Genomic DNA, 21343 nt, shown 5'->3' with positions numbered 1-21343 from the left:
GTTTTTACTTAGACCATCACAGAATCTGTCAATTTCTTTTGCCTCCCAGGACAGAAATCATCTGAAATCATGGAGAATGGGGTTGGATGGCTAAAAGGTAGCCAGGACTGCAGTGCTCAGTAACACTGTCTCTGCATGCTGAAAAATACAGAACAGGAATTTTTAATGGCTGTCTGCTGCTGTGCATTACACATTCGGTGTATAGATGTCATAAAAAGATGGCTTCTAACTCCAGATGCCTGAACAGAAAATACAGAAGGGGGTTAACTAGATTGATTTCCAAATAAGATCCATTATTTTATTATTTTTTTTAAATTGCAGAGTGCAAGCATTTCTGCTATAGCACTCGTCTAGTATTCTTTGCAATAGCATTAGTGAATTTTGGTTGGCTAATTAACATTGTGGTTTGTACGTACCCCTAAAAATGATGCTGTTGCCTATGTGGACTGCCATGACAAAACACGTAAACAGTAGGGTAGACACCAAGACTGACTGTGGCATTTGCAGAAGTAAAAATGCTAACAGCAGAGTGAGACTTTTTTTCTTCCACATAAAGTATTTTATAAATAAAATTGATCTGATAATATGAGCAGAAGGTGCAGTGGCCAAAATACAACTGATGAAGAATTTGAATAGTGATATTCAATGTTGCTCATAGAAAAACACCTGGGTTCATAAATTGATAAATACTCCTTAAAACCACTTTTATAAAGGTATTTCATTCTTATGTCATTACCAGTTCTTATGTACAAAATAAAACTAAACAAAAACCAGGACAAAATCCTCTGTCTTTCTCCAGTATCTTTCAGCGGATATGAAGTTTATACTGAACCTCTACCTGGTTATGTTAAATATTTTCTTGTTTGTATTCTATTTATCTGTATCTTCAAGCAAATGACTTAAAAGGAAAAAAATAAAAACATGCAAAAATCTTCTGCATTTTGTATTTCACAGCAGGAGTTCTGTAAAGATCAAGACCTGCATAATTTTAAAATGACACCGTCCTGTCAACAGCTACGTTTAAGAGTTTCTTGGTGAGACGTAACCTTAAGTTATCTATGAAAAGCTGAGGGAAAGAGGTTTTGCAGTCTAAGATGAGATAAGACAGAACGGAATTAGTTTAAGTAATAAATGTTTAATCAAAGAATTTTACATATTATTAACAGCATTCATTTGGCCAAACATCTACATGGTTGTAGTATCCTACTTGTATATAAAGTGGGAATGTATCAAGTATAGACTATGAAAGTGCAAATAACAATTCAAGGTTAGAGTAATTTTTTACATTATAAAATTAACAGGTTTACAAAATAGTCTTGCCAAACTTTATTTTTGAATTGTAAAGTCAATGACTATGGTGTTAAAATAAGTACCAAGAAAATACAAATTTAATAGGCTAATTTCATGCTCATAAGAGTAACACAGAAACAATGGATATACTGCACAACCTAACCAAATTACAAAAACCAGAACCCACAAACTTCACTATCTTCACAGAGAGCACTCTTACATATCTTACTGTAGCTTTGCAAGACATCTCGATGCAATACACACAATCTTTGTGAGAATCTTTCTATCCAGAGATTACAATTCAAGGAAGCTATGTGAGTTAAACAACTTTCAGACCAATTCATGTTGATAGTTCATGAAGAACTGTTTTTGCTGAAGGACCTTATACCATAGAACGATTTAAAATAGGTATTTTTCCAAAGATGGCCAAGGGTTTGTGATTATGCCAGGAACAGGGCAGCTAGAAGAAAAGCTGGAAAATGATTCGAGACTATTCTATTCCTTTCTCTCTAACAATGCTTGCAAAATGAACGAGGTTTTTATGGGGTAAGGGTAAAACACTCTTATTTCATTTTTTACTAATATGAACCTTGTGACTGCAAGGTTCAAAAGCAGGATTTGCATGAATTCGATACACTCACTTGAACTCACAGTTATCAATACATAAACTTTGCTATCATGACACTTGCCTATACACACTCAGTAGTAATAAACTTTTATATCATATCAACAAATCTCTGGTAACAGTTAATCAGAACTTAAAATGGAGTGTATGTAATTTGCTCATGTTATGAGAAGTTTTGATTATATGTAATTAAAACAGCCATTTTGACAACTTAATCTAGTTGTAATTACATACTGTACCATTGTATCTCACTAACTGTAGATTGATGCTTTTAAGCAAATCTAAAACCAGTATTTTATTTTTTTTTTCCACGGTACAACAACTAGGAAGAGGGGTTTTCAGGTGTGTTTTTTGTTTTTAACACTAAACAGTAATCACACAGCAAATGAATATTGTGCAATTGAACAAATACCTAGCAGTGTTTTGTTTATGCAAAAACACTGGTTGAACATTTAGTTATTTACTGTAAAGGCAAGGCCATGGGTGGTTGTATGGAGGTCTTTGCAATTAATAGCATAGTTACTCCAGAACAGACACTGAATTTGAATTACTTGTTTAACTGTGGCAATTATCCAGTTGGGTTAGGCAAAGGCACCGTAACATGTTGAGCAGAATCCGTTATCTGAACTTTAATTGTGGGACTGGCTAATATATGAAAATTCTGTATTCCTATATTTTTATAAAACGTTATCATTAAAAGTAATTGCACTATTAGTGCATAGAATGCTTTGTAGAATTATGAAAACAAAGAACTATGATTGCACTTCCATTAAAGTGTCTCTTAAAATACAGCATAGCTGTTGCTAACTGACTGTATTTTAATATTTAAAATAACTGTTTAACAGCAGCATTAGGTTTTATTAACTTAAGATACAGGCTACATTTAATTAAATGCAGTCACCATGGCAACACATGCCAGTTAAATTTAGAGAAGCAATGTTACCCAGTGGTTTCTTTCACTGCTAAGAATTGTGGGATTAGTTTGATAGAGTAACACTGCAGTGTTTTGTTAGGCTACCGCCAGCTCACTATTCACAGTTTGGCACGTTTGGACTGTAAATAGACATGAAAAAATCTTTGATTTTAATGTGAAAGAATATCCCCTAAAACTTGTTCCTGGAGCAGTACTAAAGAGAAGCATTGAATACCTCAGTTCACACTGCTAACAAAAAAAAATGAAAAATGAGTACGGGGAAAGTTATGGAAAACAAAACTAGCAAACAAACAAACAAACAAAAAGAGAATTGCTAAATGTTATTTTGGTGAAAGAATGAATTCTAAAAAATGGAATAAACTATTTCTTAGGAAAACCAACCAAAATAATCAGTGTAAGCCTTTAATCTGTACTTTCAAGTTAAGGATCATCAACCTAAGGCTAAACAGATGCTGCATTGTATTAGGAATGTGGAATACAACCTACTTATTCCTTTTTCTTGAGAGCAAAAAGGCAAGTACTACCTAATTAAATGCAAAGGATATTCCTTGAAAGGTTCACATAATTACAAAGTACTACAATTCAAGAGAACCCCTAAATATCCATCGTTACGTCAGTGGTTACAACTGAGCTGTAATTATGTGGATCAAAGCCTCCATAATGCTTACTCCACACACTGTACCATCTGTCTCCGCCATTCGGTTACTCCAGATCTCGGTTTTGTTCATACCAGATGCACATGTTCAATCCACTCACTTGAGGTTTGAGGAGTCTGACTTGAAGTGTCTCCCGAACCATCCAGGGTGCTTGTTCCTTCCCTGGCATTATCACCACTCGGTGAAACCGTTTCACCTGGAATAATGTTTTCTTCAGAAGTGCTTTCTTCTGTTTGGGTTCCTCTGCCTTCGTTTTTGAGCGCATCCTCAAATAGCGCGTGCTCTTCCTGAGGCTCCAACCCTAGGTCTATAACATTTGGCTGCCCTCCTGACCTATCTTCAGTACTAGGTTGCTGAGAGTCCTCATCCATTTCTGTACTCGTTGAGGGGATCAGAGCAATACTCTGTGGGTTCATGTCGTGAAACCAGGCCATAATGTTTCCAAGAAGATTTTCACTGGTATTGGGGTCTTGACTGCTGGAATCAGCATCGCTAGATGTCGAGTATAATCCACTTCTTGTATCACTGCAGGGGTGTGAATGAAGACGATCAGCTGAAAAGGGATCGCTGCCTGCACCTAGTCTCATCAGGCTGTCACCAAGTTCTAACAGCTCAGAGCTGCTTAGAGCGGCTCTCGGGTTATCTATACTTATGGGAGCAGAGTCCAGTCTTGTAGGCAAAGAGGTACCTATTGCTCCTAATGATGCCTCGTTATTTAGAAAGTCTCTGGTTTCTTCATCTATGGCCAAGCCTGATTCTTGTAATGATAACTGAATAGCTAGCAGGATGTTTGGGTCGTCTTCATCCAAAGAACTCAGAGCCTGTGGAAATATGTAAGGTTGCTTTCAGAATAAAACTTTCATCTTGTAACATATTTTGGATTAAAAGTAATTTGGCCTCAAATCTTATTTTCACAATTGACTGACACATGTAATTTATCAGAATAATTTTTTTACTGATACAGTTGCCAACAATTTAAAAGCTGAGGATTGTTTAGCAATTCTTACTGGTGTGAGTATGTAATTTGTTGCCCTGGACTCTCCCTCTCTTGTTGAAGAATTAAGAAGTTTTGCAGAGACAACATGACAAAGAAAAGCAGAGAAGAGGAAGGTAAGTAAAACAGAGAGAATGGAGAAGAGGTTAGTGGAGATACCTGAAGAGAATCCTGGTTTTCAGAGCGACTGACAGGGGTATAGTCATGAAGCGAAGAGCTGTGCAGAATACCCATAGAAGCTGAACTCACCATGGAGGTGCCATGTCTTCTGCTACTGCCACCTTCCTGAGTGTCTGTTTGGGCAATTGAAATAAAAACATTTGAGGAACAGGTCAGAAAGCCTTCTCCCCTATCATTTACTGGCAGAACCTCTTGCCTTCCTTCAGGATCCCAGCTGTATAATGTTAGTCCTTTATTCACTCTGAAGTAAGTAATCCAAAAAATCCCCTTTTACAGCAACTCTTACACAGTGGCTAAACACCAGTTATGCTATTTGAGGAGTGACTGCCTGGTTCATTTGTGCCTTGGTAGCCTTCCTTCTCTCTTTCAAAGGATGTGGTATGCCACCAGTAGCCTGAGCCTGCTGGCAAGCGGGCAAAATGCTTCCAAGGCATATACATGAATTATGGAAAGTCCTGAAAAATACCGTACGCTGCCTCTCTGTCCAACTTGCATTCGGTATTTCCCTCTCTCAGACTGTCACCCATCACGATCTGTGTTTTTACAACTCTTTGTGGAAAATGCTGCCAGAATGCTCTCAACGCCAAGTGCAGGGGCTTGGATTTGTCCTTTTGCCTCTCTGCATGTCACTCTTTGTGTCCTCACGAACACTCAGGTTTCAGTGCCCTTCTGTGGTTAGTTAGACACTGGCTTGTTACACACTATGGAAATTCAGTGTGATGCACAGCTTGCAATTAATTTTAGGCAAAGTGCACGCTATGGGATGCATTTACAGGTGGCTTAAGACCAAAGTTGGTTTCTCTGTTCTTACACAGACAACAGAGCATCTGTAATGTGAGCATTAATTTTTACTGTAATGTTGCAGGGCAATTAAGAGTAGTTTGTGCATACATCAGCGATCACTGACAATACCGTTTTCTTAAAACTACCAACAAAACAATAGAAATAAAATGCTGCTTCCATAAAAATTACTCTGAAATAAAAATAACTCCTTTGAATTTGGAAAATAGCATTTTCCTCTTCAAAACTCACAATGAAATAAAGTGAGGCTAACTAGCTGTCTCCTGAATATGTTAATAGGATGCACTGTTGGTCACTAAAATATCCAAGTCTTTAGTCAAATTCTAGTCCTCAAACCAACAAGATGGTTTTCCATTTTACTTGCAATAGGGAAGGACCAAAGCTCACCAAAATTCTTTTTACTGTTTCTAAAATAAAGAACGTATTTGTTTCCTTCTCCTTAGTAAAGGACTTATTTTGTTTTTAAAGGACAAGCTACTGGGCTTAAGTTCATGAGACATGGAGAATTTTTGCTGCATGGTTTAGAGGCCGAGCACACAACTGGAAGCTCTGAAGAAGCAGAATCAGATTATGATTTGGATTTGAGCTATTTTGGTACCTTTGCAAAAGCTCGGAGAGACCCTGAGAGCCAAGTTACAGTGATCTTAGTGCACGACTAGCTGTGGCACCGCTTGGAAGAGCAGCATGCTGGAAGTCATAGCCCATGCCAACTTGTCTCCAGGCTGTCTTGGCCAGTACAGGAGTTTGTTAGCAGGGTTTTGTGATACAGCCTTGTGGCTACCTTCCAGCAATCCTGTAGCAGGGGAAATCTCGCCTAGGCTCACAGCAGCAATTGGTCCTTTTAATTTGCATTGAAAGGCTGGTATAGATAAGGCTGGCATATGAAATACTTATTTTTCAAAATTTCTTCAGAAAAACAAGCCTGCTGTAAATAGCTAAGGAATTGCTAGTGGGAAGATCAATGTATTTCTCTTTTACAAGAGGAGCAGCCACAGTAAAGTCAGCAACGCTTCTAAAATCACATACAACTGTGCAAGAATGAGTCTTAACGTTGTATTCTGGCAAATATAACAACATGTTTGAAACGTGTTTAAAATGCACCCATAGGAGAACACTGTGGTTGCTACTAGCAATTTCTGAAGTAGCAAGAGAGAACAAACAGCCCCAGGCAGGACCATACCTAAGGTACTCTCACTGGGGTCATCAGGATCTGGAGTATTACTTAGCAGACTGTGCATGTCTCCACGTCGACGCTGCCTGTGCCTCCTCCGATACTGAAATTCAGCATATTCCTGCATAAACCAAAGGTTACAAAATACAGGGCAGCATGCAGTAATATTTTTCTGATGTGACGAGCACCACATTTTTATAAAAAAATGTGTGATTTTATAGTATTATTATAAAATCACCTGTTTTCAGAAAAATAAATTGCAAGTTATATCATGCAATGCTTAAAACAAAAACAAAAAAATAAACGAACAACCACCAGGTAATCCTAAATCTATAAAATAACGAATTAGCAACTAAAAATACTAGCGGTACCACCAATATTTTAATACTTGCAATCTCCCTTTTAAAATAATCCCAAGTACCCTTTTTTTTTGTTTGTTTAAAAACTTTGATGCCAAGCGTTACGCACACACACACACACACATTTTTGTAAAAGTGTATCTACTGATTTTAGAACATAAAAACAATTAATGTGAGTTAGACCAGTAGGTCATGTCAGGGTCCTGTTGCTAGCAATGGCCAGTAGAATTAGCTTTGGAAAAACACAGAAAAGCAGCAGATATCTACTGGTACTTGTTACACTTTTCCCTGGCTCCAGGACACAACAGCTCAGGAACTTCATAAGCCATAGCTGACACTCTCCTACTGAGCAGTCCTGGATGGATTTTTATTCCATGAATTATAAATCTCCTATCTTTGCCTAACCTGAGCTGTTAATGTGTCACACCATACAGATTTGAACTGCTGCAGATTGTATTTTCTCACGGTGTATGTATTTACCAAAGACAGTTTATCTAACATTTATGGGAAAGATTAAGATCCCAAGGGTTAATTATCTTTATACTTGGAAATAAATGTTTCCATGTCCATACCTTTGCTAATATTAAGAGACTAATTTTATGCTTGAAGGCAAATTTCCAGGTATGTTTTCTGGCTAGTACCTGACTGTGTAGGTAAGGTCTTTCCCTAATTTCAGTCTCTGATTTACCCAAGGGAATAAAAATATACACTCAGGTACTTCTCTTCAGAGAAGAATACTGCTAATTTCTTCCCTAAAACCCAGCTTGGCAAATCTGGAATCCAAAGGCTTCCTTTGGCCAAATGACTTGAGAGTGGTAGCATTACCATTAATGTTCCTCTCTTACATTAACTCTATATCCCAAAATATCTCAACATCTAAAATATCTAAAACTTAAATCAAGAAATGTCATTGCTCTTTCATAATGACCTTATTCATTTTAATGATATTGTGATGGTATGTTGTCTTTCCGTGAAGTGTTTCAGTTCAAATTCTTATTCATAATGACACATACAAGCCAAAAAGATTTGTCACAAAATGATTGGTGTGGGAAGATTTTTATCTATATTAGAAGAAGATCCATGAAAATTGTAAGATCACAAAAATAACTGTACTGGATCAGATGAAAGGCCCATTTAGCCCAATATCCTGTCTTCAACAGTGTTAGTGGTGCTGTTAGCCTATGGGACAGAATAAAAACAAGGGCAAGCATGAAGTGATTATTTCCTATAACATCCTTCCAGCTCCTAAAGAGCTTTGAAATTTCCTAAATGGGAGGCAGACCCCCAAACAACAGAAAATGAAATCTTGATATGAAGCAATGTAAGTGAATTATTTAAAAATATATAATTGTATCACTATGAATCAGATAAGGAATAATGAGAAGCGGTCACTGAACATCAGGATTTTTTTAGTCATACCAGATCTTATCTTTCATCCGTTCATGACAGAGTCATGGATTGTACCAACTGCCCCTTAACTATACTTTTGGTTGCTTTTTAACGCATTATATAGAGATCTTGATTACCACTGATAACATTTTATTTCTGATTACTTGTAAGAGTTTTGTACATGTGATCAAAGGAACTTTTATTTTGTTGTGTCAGAACTTCATGGTTTCACACAACAGCATACAACACCCCACATTCTTTGCTAAAACCAGTAAGGTTATATTTTCTGTGATAACATGTTATGCACAGATGTTCTACTACTTGCCAGTAAAAGTACAGCTCTACATCAAAAATTTTGTATTGAAAATCACTAAAATAAACAAAGATGACCATTATTAATTCCACAAAATTCATTTAGCATAGGTGGTTGCAAGTATCTTTGGCAGCTAGGTAGCAAAGAAGCCAACTTGCATAGTACAGTGCCACATTTAGGCAAATCACAAAAACTTGTAAGCAATCATCTAAGCATGACTGCCATGGCACCTGCTGCTAAACAGATTATCAACATACTGCTGATCAGCTTCTTCTCATATCCAGTTCCACTGATGATAATGGAATTAATTCAAAGCAAAGGAATAAAGGAACTAGGCAGGAGAAGCAAGTTGATCTTTTGTAGAGAAACAAGCTATTTTCTCACCAGCATGATGCTCACCAACAATAGCAAAGGAAATATATAGAAAAAGTACGTGGAGTTTTCCAGGATGCTTAAAATGACTAGCTGAAAAGAAAACAGCAGCAAGGAAATGTTGAGATGAAGCTGCCTTCCTAACTGAATGCTTTAATCTTTAATCTAATGTTCTCAAAATATTAAATAAAAGTTAAGATGATGAAGAAAAGCTTTATAGGAAGCTTCTCAAATTTTGGTGCAGAGTCTTGAAAATTACATACCCTTTCCCACATACAGATGGTGAAATATTAGTTTTAAAATTTTTAGTTTTCATTCCTGGTTTAAATACCAGAAGTTTACCTAATTTGAGTATGCAATTCCATCCTGCTTTAATACATAAAGTAAAAAGAAACATTTCAACTGGTTAAAATATTTGGGAGTATATCTGTATGTTTTTTGTAGGATTGCTACAGAAGGATGGAAATTTCTTAGACTTTCTCAAATTCTGCTGAAATAATGTTGCATTGAAAAGTAGTCTACACAATTTCATATATTTATTAAGGTTTTCCAGCACACAGAAACCAGTTTATATATAATTCTAAAGCTGGTTATGTACTTGAAAAATGATGATGCCATCTTAAATAACTATATCCATGTTAATGTTACTGCACAGTTAGCTATGCATATATTTCCTTCTATTGTGAAATAAATAATAAGGTAAGCTTAAACCAATTTGAAAAGCTTTAAATCAAAATAAGGAAGCTCTTCATGCAGACCACAGTCATACCTGTGTTTCTAGAAAATGCGGAAGTAACTTAAAGATTTTAAAAGAAATAGTTTACCTCAGGGGATGCAAATCCTAAATACTCCCAATCCCACGTTCCACCAGCAAAACTGTAAAATTAAGAGATATACCATAAAATTCAGAGTTGGAACAAAGTAAGAACAATATACATAGCTTCAAAACATATCAACATATAAAAATGAGTGCAACTGTAACTCTCCTAAGTTAACAAGTCTTCTACTCTAATTCTTACCTTAAAACTAATTTAGGAAGCTACAAAATTACAATAGAAGTGTTGACTACTCCAGAACTGCTTGATATTTCTATGAAATATGTATAGAATTTTGGAGCATTTCAGGTATTTAGTGACAATTTGGAAGGGAGAAAAAGTGAAATGGAAGCCGTGACATTTAATCATTAATGCATCACAAATGGGGGAGCAATTTAGGCTGCAAAACAGAGCAGTAATTCTCAAACACATTTTTCACAAAGGTTATTGTTTGTATAGCTGAAGTCAAAATACTGAGGGTGAAAACACATTTTCAAACTGTGTACTGTCCTCAGGGTATCCTGCGTAACTGCTGCTATGGGAGAGGTGGGTGGGAAGGATAATCCTTACAAGTAATTATGCCATGTGAATTCTTTGTCATGAAGTAGTAATTGAGTTTTCAAATTGATGCATATGTTAATGTATTAAAAAAACAAAACAAAACAAAACAAACAAAACAAAACAAAAACACAAAAAAAAACACTCAGTTTTATGTTTTTGACACCATTAAAGACATAAGTGCATCGTTTAAAAAATAACTCCTACAAAACAGTAGTGAAACAATTTGGTCAATAACCTCTTTAAGGTTTTGTGTTTTTTTGGTCATGGTTTTCTTTTCATTTGGTGTTTTACTTAAATGTTGATTTCAAATCACACTACTGACCAGCTAACCATGCTGACTTACACCATGAACCTGGTTCTTTTTTAAGTGCTTATGAAGAAGTGAAAAACAAACAAACAACAATCCTCACTATCCCAATCCTCAAAGACATTTCTTGCACTTGGCTTTTGACACAATTTTAAAAGCCAGGAGAGGTTTCTCATTTGCAATTTCATCAGCAAAGGGAAGGTGATTAACAGCATGTGAGCATTAGGGTTTGCAATAAAACTGTAATTCCGTAAGGATCAAATGACCACGAAAATGTAACTCTCTGGTGATTTATGACCACCAAGTTTATCAGCTCCACTTTACCTTGCTGTCAAAGAATGACAAGGGATTGACCCACTCTGACAGCTACCAAATGAACTTATTTTAGTTGCACAGGGTTTTGTTTGGATTACCTGCGCCTGGGTGCTTCTGGTGAGTCTGCAGGAGCAACGCCACGGGCTACAGAGGCCAAGAATTCTTGCCGCTTCTGCTGCACAAGACAAGCTGCACGGATGATTTTATGGCGAGGAGTCCGAAGATAAGGCCTGTTCACTTTCTGTGCAAGGTCTTCAGTGACCATTTCTAGGTCTGTCTGCAGTAGTTAACAAATACAGAATACAATACTTTTACAGTGAAACAAAAACCAGGCAGAGCTCTACACCATAAATACTGAATGGAATGATTTCCATTTTCCTGAAAATACCATCCAGACAGAAGATCCATCAGTCCTCTTTAGCACTAACTCTCAAACAATTGTTAAAACTGAAGAAATGACAGAGATCCCCCTTAGCAAGATCACCTGTAATTGTTTTCTGCCTATCCATCTCTTCTTTCCTCTTTGATGCAGTTAACAGAGACAGTAATCAATTTTTTATTTGGTGTTCATTACGTTGTCTAGAACAACGACCTTGATTCATCAGTAAAGACTTTGAGGTGGATGATGACTAAGCCAGACCAAACTTGTCAGTGCATGCTTGGAAGCCTGCTCTTTCAGGCTTGAAACTTTATCAGTTGCCCCAACTTTTCCATTTTGGATTTGGGCCCTGGCTCGAATACTACTCTGTATCATAGAATCATTAAGGTTGGAAAAGATTTCCAAGATCATCTGGTCCAACATACCATGTCCCTAAGCATCACGGCCAACCTCTCCTTAAACACCCTCAGGGAAAGTGACTCCACCACCTCCCTGGGCAACTCATCCCAGTGCCTGACTGCTCTTTCTGAGCAGAAATGTCTCCTCATTTCCAACCTGAATCTCCCCTGGTGCAACTTGAGGCCATTCCCTCTAGTCCTATTGCTAGTTACCTGTGAGAAGAGACCAACCCCCAGCTCCCCACAGCTTCCTTTCAGGTAGTTGTACAGAGCAATGAGGTCTGCCCTGAGCCTCCTCTTCTCCAGACTAAACAACCCCAGTTCCCTCAGCCACTCCTTGTGTGCAGATACTTGAGCTTGTTACTCACTGGAGTTTGAGCGTGTACCCGTTACTCCATGTGTAACAAGCTATTTGGGGTCTCCACCCCAAAATATCTGCCCTTCTAGCCTATCCCTTTATTGACCTGAATGTTCTAGTCCAGCTTGTAGCAGGACTTCCCTGCACACACTCGTGCACTGAACATCTATCTACAAGGAAAGGAAAGGAAAGGAAAGGAAAGGAAAGGAAAGGAAAGGAAAGGAAAGGAAAGGAAGGAAAGGAAAGGAAAGGAAAGGAAAGGAAAGGAAAGGAAAGGAAAGGAAAGGAAAGGAAAGGAAAGGAAAGGAAAGGAAAGGAAAGGAAAGGAAAGGAAAGGAAAGGAAAGGAAAGGAAAGGAAAGGAAAGGAAAGGAAAGGAAAGGAAAGGAAAGGAAAGGAAAGGAAAGGAAAGGAAAGGAAAGGAAAGGAAAGGAAAGGAAAGGAAAGGAAAGGAAGGAAAGGAAAGGAAAGGAAAGGAAAGGAAAGGAAAGGAAAGGAAAGGAAAGGAAAGGAAAGGAAAGGAAAGGAAAGGAAAGGAAAGGAAAGGAAAGGAAAGGAAAGGAAAGGAAAGGAAAGGAAAGGAAAAGGAAAGGAAAGGAAAGGAAAGGAAAGGAAAGGAAAGGAAAGGAAAGGAAAGGAAAGGAAAGGAAAAGGAAAGGAAAGGAAAGGAAAGGAAAGGAAAGGAAAAGGAAAGGAAAGGAAAGGAAAGGAAAAGGAAAGGAAAGGAAAGGAAAGGAAAGGAAAGGAAGGAAAGGAAAGGAAAGGAAAGGAAAGGAAAGGAAAGGAAAGGAAAGGAAAGGAAAGAAAGGAAAGGAAAGGAAAGGAAAGGAAAGGAAAGGAGGCAGCAGCCCCTGCAGCTGAAGCACCCCCACCCTCACCCCCTGGTTCTCCCCCAGCTCTGCCTCCCACCCCCTCATCTGACACATTAGCAGGGACAAACAGGAAACAGGAGCTACAGAAGAAGAAGACAACTTGATGGAAAATCCTTCCTAGCCCAGAATAACACCTGCCCTGATCCAGGCCTCCTCTGATGTAACTGTCTACTCGCTGCTTTCTGGGGAGGGCTTCTTCTGTATTTGGGCTATGAAGCTTGCTCAAAGAGAGAGTTCAGCTAAAATGTTATTTCAAAAGGAGGTTAACAGAAATGATTTTCCTTTTTTTCCCCTTCCACCTGTCCTTGCCCTTTTCATTCTGCAGCCATGTGTTGTTTTTCATTCATCCTAAAATTGAACTAAAAGCTACTGTGTCATAGAGTATAAATTTTCCCTCTGCATTAATTTTCCAGACTTGTTTACAAATACTAAGTCTATCAGTTTTACATTACAAAAATGGAAACAAGACACTGATAACTAACACTACCAATAAAAGAACAGAAAAGCAAATGATATGCGTGTATTACCTGCATAAGTTCAAATATTTCTTTCTTTGTGCTTTTAGGCTCCAAAAAGAATCCATATGGATAAGAACACTTGAGAATGCGGCGAGTTTTTAGAAGCTCCTGTACTGCATCTTCGATGAATGTGGTATCAGGGCAGCCTCCCTCGGCTGTAAGACAATACAACATTGTGAAAATATTTTCCTGCTGATGTCAGCATTTATTTTAGTGTAAGAGATTTCCACCAAAAATGTGCACATCAGCTAAATATTTTGCAAATAAACAGCAACAGGTTCTCCATGAGTGTACCATGTTTTTACTACAAGAACTCAACACAGAATATTAACTTCTCTCTTACTAATGCTGCTTTCCCTGTGTCTTTGAAAGATATATGATTTACTGTACATTTAGCTTTCATTCACTGCTTAGGAATTGTATTACTGAAGGGATCACATCACACAGCAGACTGATGTGAGCTCTGTTCAAGAGGCTTAGCTGTAAGACATTTGATTTGATTTCAGATCAAATTTGTAGTTCACAGCAAATACTGACAAATTCTACTTACTTCCGCTGAGAGCTCTACTCAACTGCTCCATCTTTTCTTTGGCTGTTTTTAGAAGGCGCTGTTCTAACTAGAACAAGAAAACAATAAAATACAACAAGCTGATTATTTTGGGACAAATAAAATGGAAATAAGAATGAGTAAAAATGATTTGACCCATACCTGGTAGCTAAGTTCATGGTTCTTAAACCTTGTGTAATAGTGCATAAACCTATCCAGTTCTTGGAATCTTCTATGCTTCTTTTCCGCCTGGAAAATAATGGGAAAGGAAAACAAATCAAGACAAGTCTTATGGCTTAATTTAATAATCATCATTAGATATAATTACATAACTGTTTATACTTCCTCTACACGTAAAGCATTACATACAATACTGACAAGTGATGTGTATGAGAAGAGAGAAATGTAATTTTTGGAATTCACAAGCCTGCAAATACTGTAACTGAGAGTCAATGCACTGTGTTTGTGCATACTATTTTTAAGCAGACTTTCCAAATGCCAAGATTCAAATGTGTCTTCTGTAATGCACAGTACCTAATTACAGGACCAGCACACACATTTCACAAAAGGAAACCATGGCACAGAGAAGTATATTGACTTGTCTAAAGCCAACCAGTGGTTGCTACCAAAGCCAAAAGAAGAACCAAATCTTACACTTCTGTCCACAAATAAGCAGTGTTTTCTTTCTGTCTTTTTGTTATATTTAAAATTATATTTTCCCAGTTAAAATTCTGGTTGGGAAGAATTTTGACTGAATTTACCCTAAACAGAAAGCTGCAGCCTTAGCACTATTTTTTTAAACAAACACATTTATTTGTTACCTCTACTGTCATCTCCTTGGACTGTTCCTCGACATGTTGAATAACTTCATAGCGAGTACATCTGTAATAGCCTCCAGTAGAAGAGCTGTGCTTCTTCCATTCTTCTAGGCATATCCAGCAAAAGTCATATTTGCACTTCAGAAAAACATGGGGAAAAAAGAAAGAAGCTGATACATTGTAGGTCTGCGGTTATGCATCATTATTCTCTCCCATGAAAAAATGAATTAACATTATTCTGACTGTACTTATAGTTTAAATAGAATTTCTGAGGAGCCTCCTTCTTATTTTATGTACTATAGAAGATCTTGGTTATAAAACCGTGGAAGTCATAATTTTTATTCCTTGATTCCCAAGATTATGTTGGACCAACAAGTTAAGTTTTGAATGGATGAAATAAAGCAAGCGATAAATAGAGATGATTAGGTGGTTTTTTTTTTTTGTTTGTTTTGTTTTTAAAAGTCCCATTTTTAAAATGACACAGGAACAGCAGATGAGAAAGGGAGAATTTTATCAAATTTCCTGGCTCTAAGAGAGATGTGAAATTATCAGTAAATTTAATTTCTAAATCATTAAAATGAAACAAATGATTTATACATGAATGACTTTAACTGTAAAACACTCAAAAAACCCTAATTACTTCAGTTACCGAAATGCAGTTCTTCAACTGATCTTACCTGCGTTTTCTTCAGTTGTTGGTTAATGAAAAACATTCAGGATTTTGCCTTTTTTGCAAATTGGAAAGCAGTATTTTTTAGAATCCTGAATATTCTCCATACAGAGAAGAACAGTTCTTCACTCAGTCCTAGTCTGCCTTTACAGTGATAAATATCAACAGTTCAAGAAGGGTGCTTTTGAAATTTACTATTCTCATCTGCAGCCCTGCTGGTATCTTTGTAGTGCAGTGAATGTGAAAGAAGTGCTATGATTTAGTATCTGCTGTAACGCAGAAAGGGCACTTAAAACCTTAGAAGTGCCTAACTGACTTTATTTAATAAATTTCAAAAAACATAAGCCTAAAGAAAACAGAAAGCTTAGGTGAAAAATGATTTTACCTTTTTTTTTTTTTTTACTTGTTTTCTGATAGCAATTCAAAATATGTGATTACTGGTATTTTAATCATGTACTGTTCATGATGTAAAATATTAATAGCAACTACTAAAGCAAGAGAGAAAAAAAACACAGAACATGAATTTGAAGAGTGATTACTTCAAGTTAAGCCTTTTCTGTGTTTACTGAGTAGAAAGTTTTCAAAACAGGTAACACAAGGAGATCTGTCTTATCCAGACATGCTCTGCATTAGGGAAGGTCAAACTGTATTATTTTCAACTCAGCACTGAATTCTCAGCTAGTTTATTTCAAAATAATTGGAAGCTGTTTATGGATGGGTGTGCAAAAGACTTTAAGACTTGGTCATTCCGGTTCATTTTATCTGTTTTACAAATGAACAAAGAAAAATTCTGAATAACAGAAGCAAAAATTTACGAATTAGTAAATAGGAAGCCATTAACATTATTATTTGAATTCAATAAATTAAGCTACATCTTCCCCTTCCAACTCAGATATTCTACGATTCTATGGAACACTCAATAACTTCATAAGAAGTTGTTCAATTAATTATATTACATGACAAAAAGAAATCCAATTCCTGCATTGTACTTTTGCTAATTTTGTCTTACCACTGATGTTAATTTTCTTCTAAAAACCAATGCAAACTTCTTTCTTCTTGCTATTGTGCTGTACCTTTTATTTAAATATTTTTTGAAGATGTTTGCTTATACAAAATGGTAAGATGAGTGCTGAGAATGAAGTTTGCAAATAGTTGTATATAAAAGTCTGAAGTGTATATCATTTGCCTATCATTCAGAAACATCCATTAGAAAAAAATTGTAGCAAAATTAAAAAAAAAAAAACAAAACAGCACGAAGCAAGTTATTCCACAACAAACAGAACTATTAAAGCTTCATTTCCTATTCATTTATATGTGTATATGCTCCTACTGCAATAATGCCACCTCTCTCAAATTACCTCCCTCCATGATCACTCCACCATATGTATCCTCTAATCTCTCAGCACATCACCGAAAGCCTCCTCAATAACCCGAGGTTCACTCTCATTAAACATTCAAAACCGCGTCCATCTGTTCTGACTCATCTCCCAAAACCCTGGGCTCTGTTTTATTCGCCTTTATGATCAGCTATCCATGTGGCAGCACTGGCTGGGCTTACCAAATGACACGTGCTGCCTGGCCACCGTCTGAGTCAAGCAGAAGAGGTAATTGCTGAGCAGGTAACTGCTGAGTAGGTATTTCAGCCTCTCTCTTGGGGGCAGTACAAATTAAGCCTCTGTACCATGGAGCTACCAAGTTTTGTGAAATTTGTGGTGATTTAGTATCTGCAATGCCCCCTCCTCTATCTGGTTCAAAGTACCCAGAAGGTTAAAAGCTACTAGAGTTAGGGGAGTGAGAGACAGCAGGACTGCATGAGCCTCGTTACCTTAGAAACCAGGCTCATAAAACAGTACGGTGCCTGCTTAAATACAGAAATGGATTCTGTGACAGAACAGCGTCGTCTCTACACCGAGGTACATGCTAGCTCCTAAGAGGTGGTTGCAGCTCTCTACTCACCACGTAGTAGGCTTGAGCAGAACTTACTGCAGGGAAGGCAGAGGCTTTGTAACAGGCCCTTCCTTCAGTGGAGGAAGAGACAAGCGAGGTGTCCGCAATACCTTGCATCTGAGCCCTGCAGTGATCCCGAGGTTCCCCTTCCTTTACTTTCTCACCAGGCTGAGGGGAGGCTGCCTCTGTGTGCAGAGATCTCTCCACGACAAAGGGAAGCTGACTGATTTAAGGGCACTTTAAGCTGTTTATAAGGAACGACATCAAAGGGGAATAGAATTGTGGTTGTCAGCCAGCGCCTCAGGATGGTACTAAATTAAATTATCTATATTCACCAGTGCTTAGTAGTCGAAGTCCTCTCAAGTCTTAAGCCATACTTTCATTCTTTTGAGAGGAGCTCAGTGACAACAACTGCTGTCAAGTAACTGAAGAGGCTTTGTCACATCCTGAACATTTTGTTACACTGGCTGAACAGGAGCCTGCAATGTGCCCAGGTGGCAAAGAAGGCCAACGGTGGCCTGGCCTCTGTGAGGAACAGCATGGCCAGCGGGACGAGGGGAGGGATTTTCACTCAGTACCCAGTGCTGGTGAGACCACACTTCGAGTACTGTGTTTAGTTCTGGGCCCCTCACTACAAAAAGGACATCGAGTTGCTAAAGCCAGAGCAACAAACCTGGTGAAGGGACTAGAAAACCAGACATATGAGGAGCAATGGAAGGAAATGGGGCTGTTCAGTCTGAAGAAAAGGAAGCTGAGGGGAGACCTCATAGCTCTCTACATGTATATCTCCCTGAAAGGAGGTTGCAGCAAGGAGGGTCTCAGTCTCTTTTTTTTTCCAGTTAAAAAGTGACAGGACATGAGGAAATGGCCTTGAGTTGCTCCAGGAAGAGAGGTTTAGTTTGGATATTAGGATGAATTTGTTAACAGGAAAAGTGGTTAGGCATTGGAATGGACTGCCCACTGTGGTGGTGGAGTCCTCATCGCTGGAGGTATCTAAGAGATGTGTGGATGTGGCACTTAGGGACATGGTTTAGTGATGGACATGGGAGAGTTAGGGGATGACTGGACTTGTTGATTTTAAGGGTCTTTTTCAGCCTAAACGTTCCCATGATTCTACATCTCATATATGAATTGTTTAAATCTTGACACCAATGCAATCCTTCTGCAAATACCTATTTCAAGCACTCTGTTTACAGTCTGGAAGATTTCAAATTGAGCTGAACAACATACCTTATTACACTTTTTAGTGCTATGGAATTTATGACCTCTTTTAAAAATTATTTAAGAAGAAAAAAAAAAGAACAGCAAACTTGGCATAAACTGAAGTAGAACAGAATCTGTTCTCTGCTGCTGCAGACAAACTACACCAAAAAAAAAAAGAAACCCAAACCCAATCCTCAGCTCGTGTCAGACAAAATATGTGATGATAATATAAAGAAAATAAGACCTGGATAGCAATGGAAACTAACACATTTCCAGAAAAATGAAGAGAATTACTTTCTAAACCTCTTAACTTTTTATTGGAAGCTAACTATGTCAAATAAGTGCAACCTTCGTATTTTCAATGATCACCCTCAAACAGGTATTAGCTGTGGTTATATAAGATATTTCTGACATAGAGAAACAGCATGCTAAATATGCTGTTTTTAACTAATTTGATAGAAAAAGTGTTTTCAAATTATACTGTACTCATGGCAAAAATATTTTTTCTATTTCAGTAGCACTGTGCAAACTCATGACTAATTTTTTGGCTGCTGTCACCAATAAGTTTCTTTTGGTATTACCCTTTCCTGTCTTTTCATTCCTACTGATTAATTTGTGTTTACAGTTTTCATTTAAACTTCTCTGTTGTCTTGCCATGTAGAGAAATAATGCGAAAGAAAAATGCATGAAGGCAAAACATTCATTAGACCTTACCATTTCTTAAAATATATCATCTTCTGCCAACTGCAAGTGTTCATTCTCTTCTACATTATTAACGATGATTAAACTATCAATGATTTCTGTTCCCTTAGGTTTCATACTGTATTGCCAGTAATTGTCAGGTGTTTACGAAATCTTGATAATTACAGTGCTCACCTGCCAGCCAAACAAATTTCACTAAATATGAAACATCTTCTAAATATATGTAACTAACGATTTGCAAATTATGCAATTCTTGCACCAGGTTCCATTAGATCTTAGACACATTTCAGAGGTTTTGGACTTCTGTGCTCCTGAAATGTATCTATGACACACACAACCTGAATTATGGTTTCACAACAAATTACATGAAAGGTCATTTCTTACCTTTGCACATTGCATGTGGTTGCAGCCCTCATTCTTTTGAATTGGAGATTTGCAGTTGGCGCATGGTTTGGAGTTAGTTAGTAACCACAGACAGTTGGCAGCATCTTCATATGCCTCACTAACTCCCACAACTTTATGAGGGTGACAGGAGGATGTGAAGCATGCGAAAACAAGACAAGTTGAAATTGTAGCTGTTTAATATCTTGTGAAAATCAGATTAGGAAAGATATGTGTTTACCTTTTTCTTGATAGAGTATTGTAATTCCTCACTATATATATTTCTCACATATATATAAATATACACACCTACTCATTTTTACATAATAATCTTATCCATATTATTTATGCATAGTGTAGTATGTGTTATATATAGCATATATATAAATGAGAAAAACATAGGAAAAAATTGCATTGTTTGACTAAGCATGGTATAATCTGCATCTATACCACTTTATATGCATTTCAGAATAATCTATGACATACTGGGGAAAGGTTCAACTGTGGTAATCAAGTTAAGATACTGTTTATTCAAGTTACTGTTATTTTTTTGTATGTTTGTTTCTGTTGACCAAGAAAACATCTGTCCTGTGTAAACCCCATCTTTGTTAGCTGTTTCACTAACAGTTATTTAACATTAAGCCATTCCCCACAATTCCCTTGCAATGCACCCTCAGCCTTACCATTATCATCACTTGTTGCCTTTAAATAGTTTTAAAGCACACAAACAACTGCATGGAACACAATTCTAATGGACGTATAGACTGGGATAAGGATTTTAAATTGTCCAGCACAAATAAAGTTATATTCAGTAATAAATGAAAAAATAATGAAGGAAGCTGTAAGAGGAAGGGAAAAAAATCTATCTGAACCCCATGCGGATTTATGAAGAGAGAATAGGGAGGAATGGCTAAAGTCTGCCGTTACTGCGTCCTCATACGCAGATAAAGCGTGAAGCTGCTCCTCGTTCAGCAATTTGCTTTTCTTTCTCTTCTTTATCCTATTTTTCAACCAATGTAAAGGTTTTAATTAATGCTACTAAAAAAGCCCACAAAAATAGAAGAAAACAACAAAATAATAAGAATAAAAAAGGCACAACTTACGTTCTTCTGGTTTCATTTCAGATATTTTCTGTAGCCAATCCTTCCAGGTTTGGCAGTCACAAGGTTCATGTGCTTCACCAAGACATTCCCTGAAAATTAAGATGTATACACAATAACTATTCATTTAGAGATTTAGAATGAAAGTTGAAATTGGTTCAAGCTAAAAGGCCATGGAAACTTATCAAGTCACACTCAAACTTTAATTAAGTCAGGAAGATAAAAAGTCATCCAATTAACATTATTTTAAAATATTCTTAGACCACTTACTCACAAGCATAGATGACCATCATTAAGATTAATAAAGAATTTAAATGAGACAGGAAAGGAATAGAGCTTTTAAAATTACAACCTGAATTAAATCATCAG

The 21343-nt window shown here is 37.1% G+C and overlaps 1 protein-coding gene across 3 annotated transcripts in view; it reads right to left on the bottom strand.

The window, feature by feature from the left end:
• Positions 1 to 1098: 1098 nt before the first annotated feature.
• Positions 1099 to 21343, bottom strand: part of ANKIB1 (ankyrin repeat and IBR domain containing 1) — a 97750-nt gene continuing 77505 nt past the window's right edge. Inside the window, exons 10-20 of one of the 3 annotated variants that reach the window (XM_082753883.1) lie at positions 20978 to 21066; positions 19878 to 20008; positions 14975 to 15109; positions 14316 to 14402; positions 14157 to 14223; positions 13616 to 13761; positions 11181 to 11359; positions 9909 to 9960; positions 6661 to 6754; positions 4659 to 4792; positions 1099 to 4326 (exon numbers count right to left, since the gene is read on the bottom strand). In XM_082753883.1, coding sequence (XP_082610009.1) covers positions 3574 to 4326; positions 4659 to 4792; positions 6661 to 6754; positions 9909 to 9960; positions 11181 to 11359; positions 13616 to 13761; positions 14157 to 14223; positions 14316 to 14402; positions 14975 to 15109; positions 19878 to 20008; positions 20978 to 21066 — 1867 coding nt within the window. In that variant the 3' untranslated portion in view covers positions 1099 to 3573. Of the gene's footprint in view, positions 4327 to 4658; positions 4793 to 6660; positions 6773 to 9908; positions 9961 to 11180; positions 11360 to 13615; positions 13762 to 14156; positions 14224 to 14315; positions 14403 to 14974; positions 15110 to 19877; positions 20009 to 20977; positions 21067 to 21343 lie in introns of all 3 variants that reach the window. The other 2 variants (XM_082753882.1, XM_082753884.1) reach the window with 2 other exon arrangements.

Source organism: Aythya marila (genome assembly GCF_965140915.1).
Source record: "Aythya marila genome assembly, chromosome: 2".
Lineage (NCBI taxonomy): Eukaryota > Metazoa > Chordata > Aves > Anseriformes > Anatidae > Aythya > Aythya marila.
This window is presented reverse-complemented; position numbering and strand designations above follow the sequence as displayed.